This window comes from Triturus cristatus, chromosome 10 (assembly GCF_964204655.1).
Source record: "Triturus cristatus chromosome 10, aTriCri1.1, whole genome shotgun sequence".
NCBI classification, from domain to species: domain Eukaryota; kingdom Metazoa; phylum Chordata; class Amphibia; order Caudata; family Salamandridae; genus Triturus; species Triturus cristatus.
The window spans coordinates 568,355,960-568,373,788 of record NC_140593.1 but is presented as its reverse complement, the minus strand read 5'-3'; the positions used below and the strand labels follow the sequence as shown (position 1 = coordinate 568,373,788).

The 17,829-nt window shown below is 46.1% G+C and overlaps 1 protein-coding gene across 6 annotated transcripts in view; it reads left to right on the top strand.

Moving 5' to 3' along the window:
• MARF1 (meiosis regulator and mRNA stability factor 1) overlaps positions 1-17,829 on the top strand; it is an 891,622-nt gene that overhangs the window by 420,511 nt on the left and 453,282 nt on the right. For all 6 annotated transcript variants that reach the window (XM_085632075.1, XM_085632071.1, XM_085632074.1 and 3 more), the window contains one exon: positions 13,698-13,817. In XM_085632075.1, the coding sequence (XP_085488201.1) occupies positions 13,698-13,817 (120 nt within the window). The remainder of the gene's footprint in view (positions 1-13,697; positions 13,818-17,829) is intronic.

The window sequence follows — 17,829 nt, the reverse complement described above, 5'->3', positions numbered from 1 at the left end:
ATGTCAGCAATTCTGCACATTGGAATTTTCAAGGCGGCACTTTTTGTCGCGAGTAGAGTTGCGGTCTTCTATACGCCTTTTCGCCTATGCCACTTCTGCCCAGAGTGCGGAAGAAGATCAGGCGCGATTGGGCCCAAGTCATTTTTGTGGCTCCGGATTGGGCACGAAGAGCCTGGTATCCAGAGCTGCGACACATTTTCATCGATCCTCCGATCCGACTGCCTCTTCGGGATGGTCTTCTGACGCAGCAGGGGTACGGTCCTCCACCCGAACCTGTCCAACCTCCACCTCCTTACGTGGAGTTTGAGTGGCAGCAGTTGACGTCGGTTGACCCTCCTCCCGAAGTCTGTTATCTTGGCAGCAAGGTGTCCCTCCACTAAGACGGTATACGCCTGTAGATGGAACAAATTTGTGACATGGTGCGCAGCATAGGCTGTGGATCCCCTTTCTGAGGTTCTCCTGTTCCTCCTTTCTTTGGCGCAGCAGGGCTCTGCCCTGGGCGCCCCAAAGGGCTACCTCTCGGCCATTTCAGCCTTTCTTAGGCTTCCTGATCAACCTTCTCTTTTCAAGTCCCCTGTTGTAAATCACTTCCTTAAGGGCATTACTTATCTGTTTCCTCCTATTCCTTTCGTAATGCCCCAGTGGGACTTGAACCTGGTTCTGACCTATCTTATGTGCGCTCCTTTCGAGCCGCTACATAACTGTCCTCAGACTTTTGACACTCGAAACTGCCTTTTTGGTTGCCATCACCTCTGCTCGCAGGTTGTGAGAGCTTCAGGCTCTTTCTTCCAAACCTCCTTTCCTGGCTGTTCATCCGGACAAGGTTGTCCTTCGCACTAGGCATTCTTCCCTTCCCAAAGTGGTTACCTCTTTCCACATAGGACAGACCATCACTTAGCCCACCTTCTTCCCGCCCCGCATTCTTCGAAAGAGGAGGAGAGTCTCCACTGTTTGGATCCATAATGTGCGCTTTCATTCTATCTGGATCGCACAAAACCATTCCGGGTGGATGACCAGCTCTTTGTTGGCTATGTGGGCGCCAAAAAAGGCCGGGCTGTGCAAAAGAGGACCATCTCTCAATGGGTCGTTCTTTGCATCAAAATCTGCTATTCCTTAGCTAAGAAGGAATCTACAGTGGGGCTGCTCACCCATTCTACCAGAGCGACGGCAGCCACTACTGCTTTGGGACATGGCGTCCCTCTTCATGTCATTTAGCAGGCAGTCAGGTGGGCCTCATTTCACACGTTCACCAAACATTACTGCCTGGACAGCCAAGTCCGGAGAGACTTTTTTTTTGGCCATTCAGTTGTCCAGGACTTTCTGGTGTGAATTAGTTCGCAGACCCACCTCCGAGGTTGGTAGTGCTGGGGTATCTATTCTAAGGTGAGGAATCCATAACTAATAGTCTCTTTCAGATAAACAAGTTACTTACCTTCGGTAACGATATATCTGTAAGAGATGTATATTCGTTACGGATTCCTCTCTGCCCCACCCATCCTCCCCGTTCTGCGAACTGACTTCTAGGGTAAGGGACTCCCTTTCAGGGACCTAGTATTGTGCACCAGTGGTCAGTGTCTTGCATGGCTCTGCGCTTTTGGCATGGAATGTCGTGTAAACAACTGACGTCCGCGCTCAGGGGCGGTGTCTAAGTAGATACCGCAACGTCATTCCGGCGATCACTACGTCAATGATGAACACTGAGTCCACCGACGCCTCCTACCCATGCGCAAGGGTACTGCTGAAGATAAAATTCTCCGGATCCAGTTTGACGTCTGGGGGTAATTCTAAGGTGAAGAATCCATAACGAATATTTGTCGCTTACAGATATATCGTTACCGAAGATAAGTAACTTGCTCGTCTGCACAAGAGTGCTGAGTAGACATGTTCTAACATTACATGTCCGAACAAAGGTATCCAGTCTCAAGGAGTTTTTGAAGTTGATGAGAGATGGAAGTCACTTTCCAGGTGAAGGACTGAAATATGCTGCCCAGCGAGTATGACTCACCACACCATTTTGTCTTTGAGAAACTGACCAACACAAAGCCTAGCTGAAATATCTGCTAGTAGGATGCCTCGTGGGGAAGAGTTGTCAATTAACCCTCTTGTAGTGTATCTCAACAGAATTGGAACTATGACCAAGCAGCACTAAAGAGTGAGGGTCAAGAAAGGGTGTCCCCAACGTCCCTGGTAATCTAGAGTGAGTGAATGTGTTCCCAGTTCTCTACATAGGGGCACATGTGTTTGCTCTTCTTTCCATCATTTGGGGTTTTGTCCTGCGCTACGAGTGGTAAACTCCACTGCACACATGGATAGATCTGTTAACATAGACTACCTTAGGATCCCCAAAGGTGTTGCGCAATCAGAAAATGCTGAATTTTAGCATGCATTTCAGAGCAACCTACCATTGTCATGTCACATTGCATGAGCTCACTATATAAAATACATAGGTGCTTCTCGCACTGGCTAACAGGTATGCGCCTTGCCAATGGATGGCGGAATCTCCGCACTTGGTGGCTTCCTGGAAGAAGGGGGTAGACTGATGTTTTTACGCAACTAGGGGATGTCCTCAGAAGTACAGTAAGGTTTGGGGTGGGTGTGTGACCTATAGAGGCATACTGCTTGAAGGTGAGCACTATTATCTCGGGCATTGAGGATGAGATCACAAACTCACTCCGCTTATAGGTTCTCAATTGTTGCAGTCTGTACCTCCATGAGCTTGTCTTGGGTCCATACCAGTATCCTGACCATTACCGAAATCTGTCCTGGCTTCTTGACCACAGACACTGGCACTCATGCCACTTCCAGTAGACCCTCAACCTATTGTGGTGTCTTACTGTGAGCTGGCATAATCTCGACCCAGACTGTTGCCACATCCAGATCTTGATATGCCGTTGCTTCTGCTGTACCCATCTCACTCACACTATTCCCCCTGCTACCCAGCCTCCCCACCCAGCGCAATCGCGCACAGAAAATGCACCAGCTTTGTGGCTTGGACTAACCAGAGCCAGCCTTATGAAAGCAGGGATGGGCAAAGATTTGTCCTTCCTATGGTGGCTGGTATTTTGAGCTACAGGATGCCAGTTGAATGAACACCATGTCTGGTTTCTCCCTAGGCCACGAACTGAGGAAAGCACTTCATTTGCCATAGTTATAAAGACGGCTGCTGAGGTCCTTGACCTTCACCTCCCCATCATTGAGTTAAAAACTAACATGTTGACAGCCTAGCCAGGCACTGACTGAGCCACCGTTGAACTTCAGTGAAGCCTTCATGGACACACAGCTGGGAACTTGGGATAAACCATGCTCTGGGCACCCAGTCAACCAACAGGTCTCTGCTCCATCGTAGACCTATTCCAGGAGACCAGATTTCTTCACACAGCTCCCAACACATGAACGTTTGATTGGTCAGGCGTCCATCAGTAGAGTAAACGCTGGTACCCTTCCCTCCATGCTCTCCTGACCAAGTTCAAATGAGTTGACACATTCAGAAAGCATATGTTCTTCTCAACTAACCTTGCCTGTGAGGGCAGTCAGCGAGAGCTATTAGACTGCTACGCTTGTGCACTGTAGGACATGGATGGTGAGACTGGTTCTGTGTTCCCAAACGACTCTCAGGATTCCGTAGCCAAAACTACATCAATTAAATGAGCCCTAGTTGCAGCAGATGCCTCATCTAGATCTGTCAACACTAGTGTGTTACTAAGAAGACATGCCTGGCTGCACATTTCTGGTTTTGAACAGGAGGTACAAGCAACTATCCTCAATCAGCCGTTCAATCAGGAACAACTTTTTGGACCAGCTGTAGATGCAGCTTTAGAAAAAATGAAAAAGGACACAGACTGCTAAATCCATGGGAGCATTACAGTCTCCATCCACACGAGGTTCTTTTGACGCTCCTTCTATAGAGGAGCATCCAAAAACATCAGTACAGACACTGTTGCTTCCTCCTATAAAAACACCACACAAACATCCCCCAATAAGGGATATTTTAGAAAGGGGTACGGAGGAAATAACAAGGGTAGAGGCCGAGGTAACAATAACACTCGTGCCTTTCCCACTAATAAACAGTGACTTCCTTCCACTCCCTCCCACTCCTGTCTGGAATTCCATCACTACAGACAAGTGGGTATGACAAATTACCCAGTATGGTTACTGCCTGGAACTTACTGCTATACCCCAACATACCACCTAAGCAGCGTCCGATGTCCACGGAACAACTGACACTACTCAAACAGGAAGTTCTCTCACTGCTTCAAAAGCATGCCATAGAACCAGTCCCCATACAGCATCAAGGGACAGGAGTATACTCCCTGTATTTTCTTAATCCCCAAAAAGGACGGTATTCTACGGCCAATACTGGACCTCAGACCTCTTAATCTCTATATACAGTAAGATCATTTTCACATGATCACTCTTCAACAAGTCCTTCCACTGCTTCAACAAGGTGACTTCCTTGCCACACTAGATCTCAAGGACACCTACTTCCATATTCCCATACACCCTGCTCAGAGGAAATATCTAAGGTTCACAGTGGACGGCCAACAATATCAATTCAAAGTTCTCCCATTCGGGGTGACCACAGCACCCAGGGTAAATGTAAATGTAAATTTGATACTTGTATAGCGTACTACTCACCCGCAAGGGTCTCAAGGCGCTTGTACGAATACCGCTGTGGAGCCCATCCTGGCTTTCCATGTGAGGCGTCCACTCCTGGGCAACCCCAAGGTGGAGGCCCGGCATCCTTAGCGTTGTGGGGGCCATTGTGGAGATTAAGCAAGCTATTGCCCAGAGTTGCAGAGTGGGACTCCATGATTGGAATAGGCACCGAGGCAAGAATTATCAGGTCCGTGGAATTTTTTAGCCCAAGACCCACCGAGGCGGGGAATTGAACCCTGGTCCCGGGCTAGACCTCTGCATCAGGGTCTGCCGCTCTAATCATTGAGCCATACTTCTCCACATCATTGAGCCACACTTCTCCAGGGGTATTCACAAAGTGCCTTGCGGTAGTAGCGGCGCACTTGCCAAGGCAGCAAATCCATGGATTTCCATACCTGGACGACTGGCTGATAAAAGCAGAGTCACACAACCAGTGTGTTTGCCATACTTATCAAACCATTCAACTGCTACACAACTTGGGGTTTACAGTAAACTATACCAAGTCACACCTTCAGCCCTCCTACCTACATCAGTATCTAGGAGCCACAATAGACACTTCCAAAGCCCTAGCATACTCCAATCCAGCCAGGATAGCCAGTATGCAAACTCTCATCTCCAAGTTTCAAGCCCAACACTCTTCCAGCACGAGTGTTTATAAGGATGATGGCCTCTTGCAATTTCATTGTACCTCACGCAAGACTTCAGATGCGCCCTTTACAAAAATGCTTAGCACGTCAGTGGAACCAGGTTCAAGGTCAACTTACAGATCTGGTGTTGGTGGACAGCCGCACCTACCGCTCTCTGCAGTGGTGGAACACACAATCTTTCCAGAGGGCGGCCGTTCCTAGAGCTAGTTCCACAGAAAGTGCTAACAGCAGACGCATCACTCACCGGCTGGGGAGCCCATCTCCTAAACCACACAATTCAGGGCAGGTGGACCACCCAACAAAAAGCGCTCCACATCAATCAACTAGAATTACTGGCAATATTTCGAGCGTTAGTCATTCCAAACACATCTCGACAAAACTGTCCTAGTCCGCACAGACAATACGACAGCCATGTATTACATACAGAAATAAGGAGGAACACACTCTTTGTAGTTGTCTCACCTAGCGCAAAGCATATGGAGATGGGCCATTCCACAAAACGTACATCTTCTGGCGGAAACATCTGCCAGGAGTGAACAATCAGATTGCGGATCTGTTAAGTCGTCAAACTCAACAGATAGACGAATGGGAACTTCACCCGAAAGTTCTTCAACCCTTTTTTCAAATGTGAGGACAACCAGACATAGGTCTGTTCGTCCCACACACAAACGCAAAATGCCCAACCTTCGCCGCCAGGTTCCCACACCCGTTGTCCAAGGGCAAGATATGGATGAACTGGTCAGGCAGATTTGCGTACACTTTTCCACCACTCTCGCTCATCCCGCTAGTAGTACGCAAGCTCAAACAGTCTCTCAAGATGATCCTGGTTGCTCTCACATGGGCACGGCAACCATGGTTCACAACACTACTCGAACTCTCAGTAGTTGCACATCAAAAATTATGGCTCTCCCAAAAACTGCTAATGCAGAACCATGTAGAGATAAGGCACCCAGATCCAGCACAACTGAATCTAGCGATCTGGCTCTTGAAATCCTAGAGGTCGGTTACCTCAACTTCCCACCCGACTGTATGAACATTATTAAAGACGCCAGACGCCCTACTACTAGAGCTTGCTATGCAGCTAAATGGAAAAGATTTGTCATTTACTGCTATAACAAAATTGACCCATCAGATGCTTCAATTCAAAACATTTGCTATTTGCTACATCTACAAAGATGCAATCTGGCATATTCATCTACAAGATTACATCTGGCTGCCCTTGCCGCCTACCTACAAAACAGACAACATTTGTCATTGTTTAGAGTACCCGCTATCAAAGCTTTTATGGAAGGCCTTAAAAGGATAATTCCACCCAGACTGCCACACTCTCCAGTGTGGAACCTAAACCTTGTTCTTACTAGACTCATGGGTCCCCCATTTGAGCCTTTACACAAATGCGAATTACAATTCCTTACATGGAAAGTAGCTTTCCTTCTCGCAATCACCTCTCAGAAGAGTAAGTGATATCTGGGCTTTAACCATACAATAACCATTCTTACAAATACATTGTAACAAAGTGGTTCTTAGGACAAATCCAAAATTCCTTCCCAAAGTAATCTCTGCTTTTCATCTTAATCAGTAGAGTTACCAGTGTTTTTCCAAAACCGTGTTTCGGTAGCGGAAAGAGCTCTTCACACGCTCGACGTTAAATGAGCTTTACTTTATTACATAGACAGGACTAAAGCCTTTAGAAAGACAAAACAACTGTTTGTAGCTTTCTCTCCACCTCATAAAGGCAACCCCATCTGAAAAGCTGGAATTGCCAGGTAGTAGTTAAATGCATTCAGATATGCTACCAGAAAGCAAAACGCACATTAACAATTCCCCCTAGAGCGCATTCAACACGCAAACTAGTGGCTACCATGGCATTCTTAGCAAACATTCCCTTAGACATTTGTGAATACAGCGACATGGTCTACCACACACTCCTTCACAAAACACTATTGTGTAGATGTGCAGGTAAAGCAACAAGCTTCTGTAGGCCAGGCTGTTCTTAAGACACCTTTTCATACCACTGCAACGGATACAGGTGACCACCGCTAGGTTAGACACTGCTGTACAGTCTATGCACAGTGTGTGAATTCTGCAGCTCATATGCCTCAAACGGAAAATGCTACTTATCAGTATGCATCTGTTCTTGGCATGTAGAGCTGCAGAGATTCACGCGCCCCCCCACCTCCTGGAACCTGTGTCTGTTCCAGTGCCATCTTACTTAGATACATTCACTTGGACATCTTTTCTGTTTCTACAAACTCCATAATTTCCCATCATGGTGAAAAACAATCTGAGGATGGAGTCGATGCCAATGCGCACTATCTTCCAAGGGAGGAGTCACCTATCTTGTGACTACAAAAGACTTCTTCCAGGACAACAACAAGGTGCAAGCATCCGAGCCCAACACCAGATGGCTATCTATGCACAGTGTGAATCTCTGCAGCTCTCTATGCGAAGAACAGATGCATACTGGTAAGTAGCATTTTCCTTATTGATCCAAACACCGTTAAACTAGTAGCCAAGCCTCCAAAAAAGAGGAAACTGGACACCTCAGAGGACCGTCCAATACCTCCTAGGAAACAAGACATGGGCACTAACACTTCCCCACCTCATTCTCCTCTTCCAGTTAATCCACACCTATTAATTTCTCCACCACACTCCCCACAACCTATAGTTTCACCTCAGACATCAGATTCTGACTATGACGTAGGTAGGGATACAGATCCACAGGGTGAAGATAATGATTCACATACCATCCCACATAACATAGACCCTGGGGGGGGACTACAATACAGACCCCGACCCACATAATGACCCGGATGTCTATCCATCTAAGTTTACCACCAGATGACAACACTGGGTTCGCACAACTAATCACCAGAGCTGCCCAATACCATGGAGTCCCCTTACACTCCGACCCCTTAGATGAAGATTTTTTTCTAGAAACCTTTGCACCCTCGCAAAAAAAAAAAAAACATCACCCTGCCAATGTTTAAAGGCTTGATAAAACATGCCCCAGAAGGTTTAAAGGACCCAGTCAGAGCCAGGGTTCTCATCCCCAGGGTGGATAAAAAATTATAAGGCAGCTCCTAATGACCCAATTTATATTAAAGGTCCTATCTCCTTGGATTCCCTTGTGGTAACTAGTGAACGCTAGCAGGCAAACTCACAGGGTACAGGCGACACCCCACCTCCTGATGAGTAATCCAAATGAATTGACGCATCAGGGAAACTGATCACGTCACAGGCTGCAAACCATTGGCGCAGCGCCAATTCCCAAGCTTTATTGGTCAGATACGACAAAGCCCACTAAGACGAGCTTTAAAAGCTCATGGATCACCTTCCTGACCAGTACAAACAAAAGGCTAATGACCTTATCCAAGAGGGCAAATTAATTACTAACACCTCAATAAAATGTGCTTTGGATGCGGCCGATACCTCATCTCCCGCAATTAATACTAGTGTCTTGTTGCACCGACATGCCTGGCTCCGGAATTCCAGATTCAAGCAGGAGGTTCAAACTGCTATTTTAAACCAGCTGTTTGATCAGGAACATCTTTTAGGGCCTACAGTTGACAAATCCCTTTTAGAAAAGATGAAGAAGGACATAGACTGCTAAGTCTATGGGAGCCTTACAGTTCCCTTCCCCTAGAGGCTCTTTTCGCCTTTATTTCTACAGAGCCGGCTCAAAAACCACGGGTTTAGAACAGCCTTCTACCCCACTCAAACATCCCCCAAAGGATACTTTCGCTGAGGATACAGAGGCAACAATAACAAGGGAAGAGTTTGCGGCAACCACAGCCGCACCTCCCCAACAGTGACTTCCTTCCACTCCCTCCCCCCCCACATTCCTCCCAGACAGCACCCGATGTCCTTAGAACATCTAACAGTTCTCAAACAGGAGGTTCTCTCTCTATTACAAAAACACGCAATAGCACCAGTCCCCTTGCCTCATCAAGGCACAGGGGTTTACTCCCTCTACTTCCTAATTGCAAAAAAGGACGGCTCTCAGGCCAATACTGGACCTCAGGCAATTAAACCTCTACATTCAGTCAGACCCCTTCCACATGGTCACTCTACATCAGGTTTGTGGTAGATGGTCAACACTACCAATTCAAAGTCCTCCTGTTCGGGTTCACTACAGCACCCAGTCTTCACCAAATGCATTGCAGTTGTTGCAGCCCACTTAAGAAGACCGCACATTCATGTCTTCCCTTATCTGGACGAGTGGCTCATAAAAGCCAAATCACACAGTAGCTGTGTGCAACACACACACAAAACAATTCAACTGCTTCACAGCTTGGGATTCACAATAAACCTCGCCAAATCCCATCTCAAACCGTCTAGCATACAATAATAGCTAGGGGTTACAATAGACACTTCAAAAGCTCTAGAATACCCCAATCCAGTCCAGATAAGCACCATACAGGCTCTAATCCAAAAATATCAGCCTCAACACTCACTACCAGCGCGAGTGTTCATGCAGTTAACCAGGATGATGTCCTCCTGCATTCTCCTCGTCCATTATGCAAGACTCCAAATGCGTCCATTACAGGAATGTTTGGCGCGTCAGTGTAACCAGGCTCAAGGTCAGCTAACAGATCTGGTGTTGGTGGACGACTGCACCCATCACTCTCTGCAGTGGTGTAACACACAAAACCTCTCCAAAGGGTGGCCGTTCTTCGACCCGGTTCCACAGACCCTGCTAACAGCAAACTCATCGCTCACCGGCTGGGAGCTCATCTTCAAACCCATACCATCCAGGGCATATGGACCCCCCCCCCCAACAAAAACAATTCCACATAAACTATCTGGAATTGTTAGCCATCTTCCTAGCGTTAAAATCTTTTCAACCTCACCTCCCAGGCAAAGCTGTCCTGGTCCGTACAGACATGACAGCAATGTACTACAGAAAGAGGGAGGAACACACACCTGCAGCTTTTACACCTAGCTCAGAGCATATGGAGATGGGCTATTCCGCAAAACCTATATCTCCTTGCAGAACACCTCCCAGGGGTACACAATCAAATCGCAGATCTGCTCAGTCGTCAAACACAGCAGATCCACGAATGGGAACTTCATCCTCAAGTTCTTCTTCCATTCTTTCACATGTGGGACCACACAGAAATAGATCTGTTCGCCACACACCAAAATGCCCAACCTTCGCGTCCAGGTATCCACACCTATTGTCCAAAGGCAATGCGATACGGATGAACTGGTCAGGCAAATTTGCTTATGCTTTTCCGTCTCTCCCACTCATTCCGTTAGTGGTTCGGAAACTCAAACAGCATTCCCTCATAATGATCCTAGTTACTCCAACTTGGGCCTGACAACCATGGTTCACAACCCTATTGAAACTCTCAGTAGTTCTCATCTAAAACTACCTCTCTCACTCAAGCTTCTCACTCAGAACCATGGAGATATAAGACACCCAGATCCCAATCAACTCAACCTTGCAATCTGGCACCTGAGGTCTTAGAGTTTGGCTACCTAAATCTTCTGCCAGACTTTATGAACATCATTAAAGAAGCTAGACGCCCTACCACCAGAGCATGCTATACAGCAAAATGGAAACTATTTGACATTTATTGCACAAACAACAAAATTAATCCACTACATGCTTCTATCCAGAACATTATCTGCTACCTCTTGCATCTACAACAATGTAACCTAGCATATACATCTATCAGGCTACATCTAGCTGCCATAGCTGCCTATCTCCAAAACTGACAACTTTTGTTTTTGTTTCGAGTTCCCACTATCAAAGCTTTTATGGAAGGACTTGAGAGAATAATTCCATCCAGGGTCCCGCCCTCTCCAGTGTGGAACCTAAACGTGGTCTTTACCAGACTCATGGGTCCCCCTTTTGAACCTTTCCACAAATGCGAACTACAGTTCTTCACTTGGAAGGTAGCCTTTTTGGTTGCGATCACATCTCTTAGGAGACTTAGTGAACTCCAGACATTAACCATACAAGAACCATTTTTGCAGATCCATCATAACAAAGTGGTTCTTAGGACTAACCCTACATTTTTACCCAAAGTCATATCTGCTTTCCATCTCAACCAGTCTGTTGAACTCCCAGTATTTTTTCCTCAACCAGACTCAGTGGCAGAACGAGCACTTCACACGTTGGAAGTTAAAAGAGCAATACTCTCCTACATTGAAAGGACAAAATCCTTTAGAAAGACCAAACAAATCTTTGTGGCTTTCACCCCACCTCATAAAGGCAATCCCATCTCAAAGGCAGGAATTGAAAAGTGGATTGTTAAATGCATCCAAATATGCTATATCAAAGCCAAACGCACACTAACCATTTCCCCTAGAGCTCATTCCACACGCAAACTAGGGGCTTCTATGGCATTCTTAGGGAACATTCCCCTAGATGACATCTGCAAAGCAGACACTTGGGCTACATCACACACCTTCACAAAACACTATTGTGTAGATGTGAAGGCAAAACAATAAGCCAGTGTGGGCCAGGCTGTATTAGAACACTTTTTCAAACCACTGCAGCAGATACAGGTAGCCACCGCTAAGGAGGTGACTGCTGGACAGTCTGTGCAAAAGTATACTATCTGCAGCTCATGTGCCTCAAACGGAAAATGCTACTTGCCAGTATGCATCTGTTCTTGGCATGTAGAGCTGCAGATTCTTATACGCCCACCTGTCTCCCCGGATACCGGATTCCAGTACTATCTTACTTTGATTCATTACACATTGACATCTTTTTCTACTTCTTACTACTCCATCGTAACCCTTCGTTGCAAAAACAATCTAACGATGTAGTCTATGCCAATGCGCACTGTCGTCCTAGGGAGGAGTCACCTACCTTGTGACTACAAAGAATTTTTCTAAGACACAAACATAGTGGAAACATCCGAGCCCAACACCAGATGGCGATCTATGCAAACGTATACGAATCTGCAGCTCTACATGCCAAGAACGGATGCATACTGGTAAGTAGCATTTTCTTTGTTTGCAATGACATTGGCATCTCAGGTGAGTGCGCTTCATTCTCTCTTGGTCCTGCCTTCTGATATACTCTTGTTTCCAGACAAACTGTTGAGGACTTGAACAGAATTCGTAACTAAGGTGGTGACCACTTTTCATACCTAACAAGCGATCCCTCTTCAGAAATTCTTTGCTCTGCCTCATCGCTCGAAAGAGAAACCCCATCTCTTGGACTTCAAAAGAGCACTGAGTTTTTATCTTGATCGTGCCATGGAATGTTTGGTGGACCTTCAGCTTCGTGGGGTTCTCTGGTGCAAAGAAGGGTAAGGTGGTGCGGAAACAGACCCTCTCACGATGGATTGTTCTTTGTATTAGTATCTGCAATGTATTGGCTAAGAAGCATCCTCACGCTTTCTGGGGGCTCATTTCACTAGTGCCATGGCGGGTACCACTGCTCTGGCATGTGGTGTGCCTATCCTGGATATGTTAGACAGTTAAGTGGGCATCAGTGCACGTTTACACATCACTACTGCCTTGACAGTCAAGTCTGGTGGGATGGGCCTTTTACCTGTTCAAGCTTGCAACACATTAGTCTGTCTCCCTCAGACCCACCACCTTGGGAGAGACTGCTTTGGTATTTGTTCACAAGATCAGGAATCAGAGGTTAGAAGTATTCACCAGAGCCACAAGTTACTTACATTTGGGAACCCTCTTTCTGCTGGAAATGTAATATAACCTCCAATTCCTCCCCATCCTTCCACCTTCCCATTTTGTGAAATGGTCTTTTTCCTATCTGTGAAAGCGTCCTGGTTCAGGATTCTGCACTCTTGTTCTTTCAATCCTCTAATGGGCCCATATCTGCGGAGAGGCCTATAAAAAGAAACTGATGCTGGCACACCTAGGTGGCGCTTATATACGGCTTCGCTCATCACCGCAAAACTGAGTCCGCATGGAGCAGCACAATGCGGCCCATCAGCATGCAACAGCATTGCTTTTTTATTTTTCTCAATCCATTCTGGAGCCTGTAAATATTGTAAAGGTGAAGAATCTGCAATTCATTAGCGTACCAACCAGAAAAGGCATCCCTGAAGGTAGCTAACTTGTTCATCCCAGTGCGTTGTGCTTCACAGTGACCTAGGGATGAATCATTCTAATCATGTTTGACTGTAGGAGAAAGACTGAACAATAGAATGTTATTTTGAGAACTCTACTCTAGATGGGCCTCAGGTGCATAATGTGAACTTAAAGCTGAGGAAACTTTCAATTGAAGAGTTCAAGGAAGTAACCATTCCCTTTTTTACACACCATACGTCATAGTAGTAGTGCATGTGTTTAAAGTAATACTGCTGTTACATCTAAAATAGACGGTAAAAAACTGCTTGTAGGAAATTTTGTTACATTAATTATTGTTGCTTGCTTAGATGGTCATTTTTCATTAATTTGCAGTGAACATGAATTCGACCCCGATACATATGTCATCCCATTTGTGAATTTGTCTCTGAAGATATTTGCCGCCCAGGTTCACAGTCTGCTTCAGACGCATGAGGGCACAGTTCCACTGTTGAGGTAATAATTATCTTTATTACTGTTTACCCTTTGACACTATTGGATGAGATTCTGTTACAAATGTGTCTAGTACATTTGATAACCTTTTTGGTCTTGGCATTGACTTGTATCCTGTGAGAACAATTTGTGAGCCCTGCCTTAAAACACTATCAAAAAGACTAATCCTAAAAATCTAAACGCAAATTGCAAAGACAAGCACCTGTTTTTTACTAAGAGTTGGAAATGACTTAGACTGTAACAGCTGGGAGACGGTGAAATAGCGTGATTCCTTCCATTTATTTATTTCTCTCATACAGTTAAATTGTCTCCAATTTGTGACAATTTTACAGAAGGGCAGTGTCTAGTAAAAAAAAAAAAATGAGCAACCCATAGAAATAAGTTGGAATAAGAATTGTGGCCACACTTGATGTCCCTTTCCAGAAATCGAGCTGTGATATGAAGGCTTTTAAAGAAGTGAGGACTTGAGAAAACTGCTGTACAATTTTACCCCTCCAGCTATGATTAAACACAAGCCTGTACAAGTGTTCAAAATCTTACCTGGGGTTTCATTTCTTGTTTTTACCATTCAACAGTTGTACATTAAATGACTACTAGTAATTGTTTGTATAAGGATGCATATTCAGCTTGGAGGCTAGAAAAAAGCACTGTGCCCTGCCCTTTTCAAAATATACCTTGTGGGTGAGGTCTGTTGTAAATTTGCAAAACATGTCAGTTCAATTTAATGCTAGTCAGTGAGGGAATGGAATATTTTTTTTGGGGGGGGGGGGTTGTCATTTTAGATTCTGTTTTTATGGCTAGTAGAGACCTTCAAATACTGTCCTCTGAAGATGCACATGGATGCAGGCTGGCGCGGCTAATAGACCTGGCACTTATGAGCTTTTCCAGTGGCACTGTGTCCCTGCAGACACACTGGCATACAGATGTGCCAGGTGCAAATTGGAAAAGGACTGGCAAGAAAAGATCTGATCGAAGATGTTTTTTTTTCATTAGCAGAATTCTACAAACAATATTTAAGAAATGATTAATCTCTGGTGTAGGAGATAAGAGTTCTGTTGAGCTAGAACCCGTTGTCTGATCAGAACTTTAATAAAATATACTTAGGATGGCAGAGGTATATTGGTATCTTGGCTGGAAGAGCTAACGGAAGGACCCACATTGGAATGTTTGAGCACGAAGAGGGGACTAAAATGATTGGCAAACATTTGCTACATAAGAAAAGGTAGAGTACTGCTCCCTTCAAGACAGCTGATCAAAGCCCTTGATCGTTAAGGACATTTTAAAAAGATGTGGATTCTGCAGTTGAGCAGTATGTTTGTGCTTACTTGACTTTATGGAAGTGACCTAAACTCAGATAATGCCCAGCTGCTGCAGAAAATCGACGCTCCAATGCACAAGTTAATCAATAGTTCAAATCCCAAGCACATAACCCATCTTAGTATATGGTTTGTGCCTTACCTATGCATAGGTCCCAGAGGTGGTCACCCTTGATATTCTGTGACATAGGGGTTTCAAAACACTGCCAGGATGCAACTCTCGGTTTACGCATGGAGCACTGGAAAAAAGTGCACCTTGTAGTTCCCCCAGTACACCTTGAGGATAATTGGACTACTTTGCTTGCTCCCGGGTGCAGGAAAAAATGTTTGCTGCAAACTACGTTGATGCCACATACCCATCAACTGTACATTGGGAAAATTCTATCCGCCAGAAATGGATAATGCGTGAGCTCCTCCCTGGAAACACGAAAGAAACTTAAGAATCTAAACTGTCTCTGAGCTCAAATTCAAAGTTGAGGCAACCAATAAAGGACAAAAATGGTCTCCCCGTTTCTGAATCCTGACCCCTCCACCTAGCCATGAGCCTCCACACCAAAATGTAGCTCTAGAAGAGTGAATCTTCAATTAACCCATTATACAAAAGATGTCCGAGTTAGAGGAACGTCGGATCAGTTTCATAAAGAATTAAGTGTTAGTGTTGCTAACCTGCCATACACCAAACTTGCTATTGCACTTTGTTCTGTTGATTAAATTTCTCTGCCTTGCACACCTCCCTTTTTGTCTTTAAGGATTTGTCTGTCTAGACCTTAGGCTTTCTGACTTGAAACTCCAATAATGATTACATTAAACGTCTGTCTTCTCTCGTGGCAGAAATCAAAAAGCCCCTCTAACCATGCATTCTGTTAGCCATTCTTTTTCCCACTCAAAATGTGGACATTCTTCTGCAGAACAGATTGTTAATGAATGTCTTAAATATTTTAGGATTATGTACTACTGTGCCCTTTTCCATACCTGCTTATGCAGCTGTTTCTTTACATTGATTTCCTGAAATTGTAATTTTGCAGCGTGAATCTTTTCTGGATTCACTATGCTGTGCATTATTCCACCATATAGTGGTTGGGCCCGGAATTATAGTTCTGTAGTAGGGGATCTCTGTGTATAGTCATAATCTATGAATAGTCCCGCCCATGTGCGGGGACCCCGGAGCAATCAAAATATCTCTTAAGCTGTCCTGCATTTGCAAACCTGCAAAGACACTTAAGAGACAGACAAAATAATACAGCCTAATAACAATATGGCTGCACTGGCCAGCACTTCATCTGAAGTGAACACAAAAGCCAAAATAAAGTTTAAATGTCATTTTTATTCACATCTGACATATTCCTTTATTGTATCACACTCCCTTCACCAAAATCCCTTTAAACAATAGAGAGGAAGGGGTGGACAGACAAGCCCTATAGGCTGTCATTATGTGTCTGCTAAAAGGATACCGTGCCTTTAAGGAACTCTCCAGAGACCCCCGGTATCCAGGGATGCACAGCCAAAGCAAGTTACTTTCAGTTCTTTTTTCCGGCTCCTGCTAGCAGGACCCTGGAGCTTGAGCTCTACCCTTTTGGGTGGATATTTGGATAAAAATTGGTTTTTTTGATAGAGAAGTTTATTCATTCGACGTCTAGAGCCTTTCTCTGCTGCATCCTGCAATTTGGTGCAGTTTGACCCACTCTTAGCATGGCTTTATTTGATAAATGCCCTGAGTGTGGGAGGAAAATGGCCAAGACGGACCCACATGATGTCTGTATTCTCTGCCTCTCATCTTCACATGTCCCTGCTACGTGTGACATCTGCAAGACCTTCTCCAAGAGGACCCTGAGAGACAGGGAGAAGATTCGCCTTCAGGGACAGGAGAAGCAGAGAACAGGTGGGACTTCGGGGCATGGAGGATCTCATTCCCCTTCCTCTGCCCATGCTTCGGCCACTGGAGGGACCTCCAGGCAGAAAAAGGAGCAGAAACGACACCTACCGTCTGGTAGATCGCGTTCGACGTCGAAGGCGACTACGTCGACGGCGAGAGGTAAAGCACCGGTGTGTTCGCCGTCGATCCAGGGCTCTGGATCTCGGCGTTCTCGATGTTCGACTTCGAGAGAGGGGCCGGCGAGACCTAGGACTAGGTCGCCGTCGAGGATTTCGCAGTCGACGTCGACACACCATCAACGTCGTACAGAGCCCCACAGACAGCGCAGCTCGCCGTCGAGGCGCAACCGCTCGTCTCCTTCGCCGTCAGCTCTTGGATCGACGCCGACGACATCGACGCCGAGACACAGGCGGCTGCCGTCGAGGCGAAGGAGATCGCCGTCGAGGCACAGATCGCCGTCGAGGCACCGGAGATCGCCGTCGAGGGGCCACCGTTCGACGTCGAGGTGACGCCGTGTGCGGACAACGGCGAGGAGAAGCCGTATGAGGTCGACGCTCAGTTCGACGTCCAGGACATCGGGGAACACTTCTTCGGTGATTACCATATCCAGTCGTGGATCTAGGAGAAGAAGGCGCTCCCCCTCGTTTTCTTCAGCACGGGATAGGCCCGCCAAGAAGAGAAGGGTGGACGGGAGTCCGGACAGGGCTAGTCCGGGTTCTCCTGCAAGGAGTGATGGGACTCCGTAGCCTCTCCCTCAGCCGCTGCCTCAGAAGCCTCCTACGCCTCCTCCTCCTCCTCCTAAGCGACCTACGCCGCCTCCGCCACC